Here is a 6000-nt window from a genome sequence, read left to right on the forward strand (position 1 = left end):
AGCACATTAGTGAATAACCTGCCTTGAAAAGGATGCGATTTCAATGAGGGAATTATCCAATCTGTAGCTTATGACTTCACCCCTTTGTGCACATCCTGGGTTTATTACCTGAGTTAGAGATCAATTACTCATCTCTACCTCATCCTGGTTGTCAGGAAACTATTGATATGCATAGTTTTAATTATGAGAGCATTGAATTTTGCGGTGCTTGCTTTATCTTTATTTGTATTCCTCAAGCAGCTCACAGAAGACATTATGCTCACTACACAGTTTGTTACACACAATTCTCTTCTGACAGATCCTCAGAAAAGCCTTTCTTATTTTTTTCTGTACAGCCTGTCACCATGCAGTTCTCTGTGGGCTGGAGTCTTTATTTGCTGGCTCCATCTACATAAATGTAAAACTATTCTCTCTGTACCTGTGCTCTGGCCTGCTTGACTGTGAAATCTGTCAGTCCCACATAAATAAATATGTATTGTGTGCTTTGTAAAGGCACACAATATTTAAGATCTGATCTAAAGTTTGTTGAACTCAATGGAAATACAGCAATTGGCACAAGCAGTTTGTATTAAGTGAACGTGCAAGATGGATTCAATTATTCATTAATCACATGGTATTTAGTAAAGGCCCAGCTCAAAATATGCATCTGTTAAAAGAGACCACCAACAGCTCTTCTAGGGATGGAAACACATAGGCAATCCCAAAACCAGAGTGCTTTTAGAGGGGAGGCAGAATCCAGGAGCTATTCTGCTGGGCTCTCTTCTGCTTTAAAAAAAAAAAAAACAGATTAAATCTCTGCTGCTTTTTCATAGTGAACTGACAGTATGGAAAGTAAATGTGCTGGGATATCAAAGCACTTTTAGTCACAGATATATTCAATGTTCGCCAGTGATAAGACATCCCAAGCATGCAGGAGAGAGTGCATCCAGCAGGGAAGGTGATCAGGGCAGTGTAACAGCTTTGCAGTGACCTTCCTGTCCTGGATCCCTGGGGGAACCCACACCTGCAGCCCCGGGGGGACTCTGCTCCAGGCAGAGGCTGGTCTGAGCTCCTGCTTTTACGGGGCTCCTTGCTAGGTCTCCCCAAAATGAGCTGCAACACCATTGAGGTAGGATGGGGAAGAGAATGTGTGGTTCTGATTCCCACAGCTCCTGAGGTCCAGCTGTTGCCATCAGAGTATTCCCAGGCTGCCCCTCTGGAAGTTCTCTGTGCATTGGCAGCAACACAATGACCAGTAGGTTACTTACAGGGGAGAAATGTGAGGGTTTGAGCACAGTTTAGCCAGTCCTGCCTGGTTCTGTATTGTGAGACAGCTTTCAGTGAAAGAAGGTATGAAGCTACAGCTTCTCTTTGTGTTTTAGCTGAACTTCCTTCCACTTGAATTATTTTTTCAGGAATGGCAAGGAATGTACTATGCGAAAAAGAAAAATGGAGATAGCATACAACAAAATGTGAAGATACTACCTGTCATTGGACAGGGAGGGTAAGTATGAAAGCTAAAGCCATGATTTGTGTCTGAATGAAGGCTCAGTTTAGAGTTCAGTTGCTTTCAGCAGATATTGGATTATCCTGCTACTGAGTATAATGGAAGTTTATGCAAGGAAGGGTGCCTCAGACCTCTGCACTTAATTCCTTGGGGCAAAATCAACTTTACATGCTGCCAGCAGGGAAAGTGAAATACTCCTAATTCTCCCCCAAAAGGAGCCAAAGATGCAGATGTGCTCATTTGTGACTCTGACTTTCTAATTCTACCCTGAAGTGCAAGTGCACCCTCCTGTCTTCCTGTGCATTGCGTTGGTACCACCAGGACCCGTGTCCTGTTTCACTGGGCACCTGTACCATGTCCTTCCATGCTCACTTTTCCATGCTCCTTTCGTGGCTGTTGCCAAAGGTTGCTACGTGATGAGGTCACTGTGTGCTTTGATCACAGGCAAAAATTCAAGCATGTCTAGGTTTTTGTGCAACTTCCACTTAGTCCCCAAATCGAGCCTCTGGAGCACCCAAGTGTCAGCACTGAATTAGAGCTGAGGTTTGGATGGGAATTAACAACACTGTTTTTTGCCTACAGAAAGATTAGACACTATGTGTCAATTAGTAGACTGTGCAATGACAACAATAAGGTAAGTGAAAATAGTGCAATGCTCACTTTAGTTTGAGCCCTAAGTATTCCAAAATAATGGCAAAGTTCTGAATAACTGGATTTCTCATGCTGAATTTCAGGTGGAGAAGACATGTGAATGTATTCAGGCTGAATCTCAGACAGGTACGACACGTCTCTTCTGTCCCAATAAGTGGAGAACATGCCTGGGGAGAGAATAAAGGCCACTCACTGTCAGTGATTTGACTAAAAACACAGTTTCACAGAACAGTCCTGTTTGCCTAGTGATAAGCTGGGAATCCAACCCAAAAGGCAGGAAAGTAAATACAAGCCCCCTGTCTACCTGCCTCACTTATTTTAGAGGTGACATAAAGCAACCCACCTTTGAAATCACAGTCACAGGGCCCCAAGTTGGTATGGTGGTATTGCTGGAGTCAGTGCCACAGTTCAGCTGTAGGTGCTGGATCCCTGTGGCAGAATTAGAAATGAGAAGGATGCTGTCATGTCATCGTGTTGCTGTGGCTGCTCTGTAGCACCTGTGTCTGCACTGTGGGGAATTTGCATGTGGGTGGAAATGAGGATGGCCAACACTGCCATTCACCCTCAATGAGGACATCCTTGGCATCCATGCTGTAGGTACTTGTTAGGTGTAGTCTTAGCACAGGCTGAATCTTGGAGTCCATAAGGAACCTGGGACACCCTGCCTGGTTTGTTGGCATGTGCTCTGCTTTGGCCTACCCAGTTCTTGGTGGCAGTGGTTACTTGAGTGAACTCAGGTGTGCTGCACAAGCTGTGTTCACAACTGCAATTGTGTCACAGTGGCAAGAGAGGAGCTTTTCCCTCCACACTGTTTCCTTCTGCACAGACATTTAGGCATGTTCTGCCTGAGAACTTGGCTGGGTTCAGGACAGTGTAATAGGGCAAGAGCTTTAAAAGGCACTTTCATCAGCTCTCATCTACTGAAGCATTGAGGTCAGTGTCACTCAGCTGCTGCCAGGCTTTTCTGAGCTTCAGTTCCCTTAACACACATCTTAGGCAAAACTTTGTGTCATTATGCAATATCCTTTTCTTCACAGATACTCAGACTTGCAGACACAAAGACATGAGGAAGGGATCCCTGGATGTCAGATCCACAACATCACGAGGGAGTGATGGTATGTGAAACAACTCACTGTGTTGGGTCTGGCTGAGTTGGAGTTGTCATGCAAACCCAATACTCAAATTACTACATTTCTTACCTCTTCTCTTGATAAATATATTATGATTTTTTTCTCAGTTTTGTTATCTTACTGTATTTTTCTCTGTTAGATCACCCCGAACTTGATAGATGAGTCACATACTCAAAACTGTTGCTGATACTTACATGCTTTTGTTAAACCATACCTCATCACAGCCTAGGCAGCATACACTAGTGAAGCATGTCTGTGGCAGTGAGAATACAGCCATGCTCCAGTATAGCAAAAATAGCACTGATTCTTCCTCTTAAGAACAGCTCAGCACAATGAGTAACAGAGATTTGTCTGCATTTTATAGGTAGCACAATATCCAGAAAAGTCTCATCTTGACCTTTCCTCTGCAGAACCAAAATTGCTAACCAATATAAAACATTTGTTTTTAAATTTCCAGTGAATAATAGGCCAGAACCTCTGCTGTTTTTATTTGGGATAGGTACCCACTTCAAAAGAGCTTCAGTGATTTACCTCAGCTTGGAAGCTGACTCATTATGACTTGTCATATTGCATCAGGCAGCAAGAGTAAATACATCCTGTAATAATCTAAATTCAGTGGTTACCTACCTGTGCCTGCCAGTTTATACACACACATCTGTGTAGTCTTTTAACTGAGTTTGTAACTGAATATTTTAATTAGTTTAAATAAAAAAGCAAAGCCCTGATTTTGCCAGGCTGTCACAGCCACTTACCTTGAATCAGGAACATCAGTGGTTCAGCCACCATCTCTTTGCATTTGCGTGTCCCCAGCATCACAAGCATGTGTATGCATTCTGCAATAGATTGCCTCTGAAAGGCACAGCAGGGTAAGCAGTGCAGAAAAGGCCTCAGGAGTTCCTGGCTGCATCCTCCTGTCGGGCCTTGTACAAATCCTGCTCTGTTTTGCACACAGGCAGCTCCCAGCGGCGCCGCTCCTCCATGGCCAGGGTCCATTCCATGACTATCGAGGCACCCATCACCAAGGTATGGTCACAGCACAAGGCTCCAGGGCAGCACCCAGGCAGCACCAGCCTCTGCTGCAGCCCCTTCCCCTGTTCCACCTGCCCACTGCTGTAGCTCCAAAAAGCCAGATAACTCTGAGCAAAGATCTCCCAGACCTGCTCGGTAGAGTGCCATCCATGGGGTCAGCCATCCTGTGATCCTTTTTAAGAAGGAGGGACTGGAGTTCCTCCTTCTTACTTATGGATTGTCAACTGCTTTCTGAAACCATTCAAGGATTTGTCAAAAATCAGCTCTTTAATAAATCGAGAGAGGCAAGTGAGAGAAAGTTACATTAAATCCATTCAGAGACATTTTGAGGCTGTGCCTTGGAGGGGAAACTCATTAATAAGATTGCTGTCTTTAGAGCCATGATCTTATTCCCAGAGTCGGTAGCAAACATCAGTGTTTCAGTAATACCCCTTTCATTTTGATTTTCCTCCATGCAGATTAAAGTTTTAGATCTTGTTATTTTCCTGAGTTTCCCATAGTAATTAATGAGTGTGTGTGTTTTTTTAAAATCACTTCTAAGTTCACAATATGTCTAATGCTACATTAGGTAATAAACATCATCAATGCTGCACAAGAGAGCAGTCCCATGCCAGTTGCAGAAGCTTTAGACCGGGCTTTGGAGATTTTAAGAACCACTGAACTGTACTCTCCACAACTGGGGACAAAAGATGAGGATCCACATACAAGTGACCTTGTTGGAGGGTTAATGACAGTAAGTACTTACTGCCACAAACAGCTCTTGATTAATGTTCTCTGCCTGATTTTCCCAGTTACTTGATCTTTATCATCTGCCACGTGCTCTGCCTCTACAATGCCAGATTTTCAGGAAAAACTGCACACCTCTTTTTGTAGACTTTCCCCCCCTCTACTTGAATAATGTAGCTCTGAAAATGGGAAGAAAATTGACCAGCCCCATTAAAACATTAGTTTAGCTAGAAATGGAAAGTAAAAACAGTTCTTTTTCTTTTTCAATATGATTCATTTGAGTAAGGTATAGATGGGAGAGGAGGAAAGAAAAAGAACCAGATACTTGCATTTAATAAGACTAGAATGACATGTTTTGGGGGGGCTTTTCAGTCTACCAAAAGAATGTGTTTTCAAAAGAATGCAAAATACATATTTCTGTTGCTGTTTCTTGGATTATATTTGTACCTGTATCATGGTACCTAAAGCTGAACAAAGGGCACGTAGCGAAGCAAGAACTGAACCCAAACCTTCAGAGCCCAGAGTCTGACCCTCCTGATGGTAACAAGATGAGTTTAGATGAATGTTACCTGTGCCTTAAGGATATGTGTTCTCATTAGTCTGTAGGTTGCATGTGAAAGGCTATGTCAGGAAAAAAATTTACAGTGGGTTAGATGCAAAAAGGCTCACAAGATGTGAGCTTTTCAGAGATGTCTCTGGGCTATTATAATTTCATGTTGGAGCTATCGTGATGCCTTTGTAGTGTCTATCAGAATCTTCAAATAGTTTATGTGTATTTTTGCCTTTTGAAATACCACAGCAAATATTTAATGGGGAGAAACATATGGGAGACTCCAAGAATTCCAGGAGAAGACCTGGATGGTTCATACTGGATTGTATTTACTAACTGAGTAGACAAAATTTATTGTTACCTTAACTAGAAAAATAGAGGAAGGATATTGATACATACAATCATTAGTCTCAAAGTGAGAGTCTTTT

The 6000-nt window shown here is 42.8% G+C and overlaps 1 protein-coding gene across 3 annotated transcripts in view; it reads left to right on the top strand.

Annotated features, from left to right (window-relative positions):
- Window positions 1-6000, top strand: part of LOC103621274 (high affinity cAMP-specific and IBMX-insensitive 3',5'-cyclic phosphodiesterase 8A) — a 149783-nt gene that overhangs the window by 122263 nt on the left and 21520 nt on the right. For all 3 annotated transcript variants that reach the window (XM_008640054.2, XM_008640053.2, XM_017742641.1), the window contains exons 9-14: window positions 1395-1483; window positions 2069-2120; window positions 2221-2263; window positions 3175-3252; window positions 4220-4290; window positions 4865-5029. In XM_008640054.2, coding sequence (XP_008638276.1) covers window positions 1395-1483; window positions 2069-2120; window positions 2221-2263; window positions 3175-3252; window positions 4220-4290; window positions 4865-5029 — 498 coding nt within the window. The remainder of the gene's footprint in view (window positions 1-1394; window positions 1484-2068; window positions 2121-2220; window positions 2264-3174; window positions 3253-4219; window positions 4291-4864; window positions 5030-6000) is intronic.

This window comes from Corvus brachyrhynchos, unplaced genomic scaffold (genome assembly GCF_000691975.1).
Source record: "Corvus brachyrhynchos isolate BGI_N302 unplaced genomic scaffold, ASM69197v1 scaffold97, whole genome shotgun sequence".
NCBI lineage: Eukaryota > Metazoa > Chordata > Aves > Passeriformes > Corvidae > Corvus > Corvus brachyrhynchos.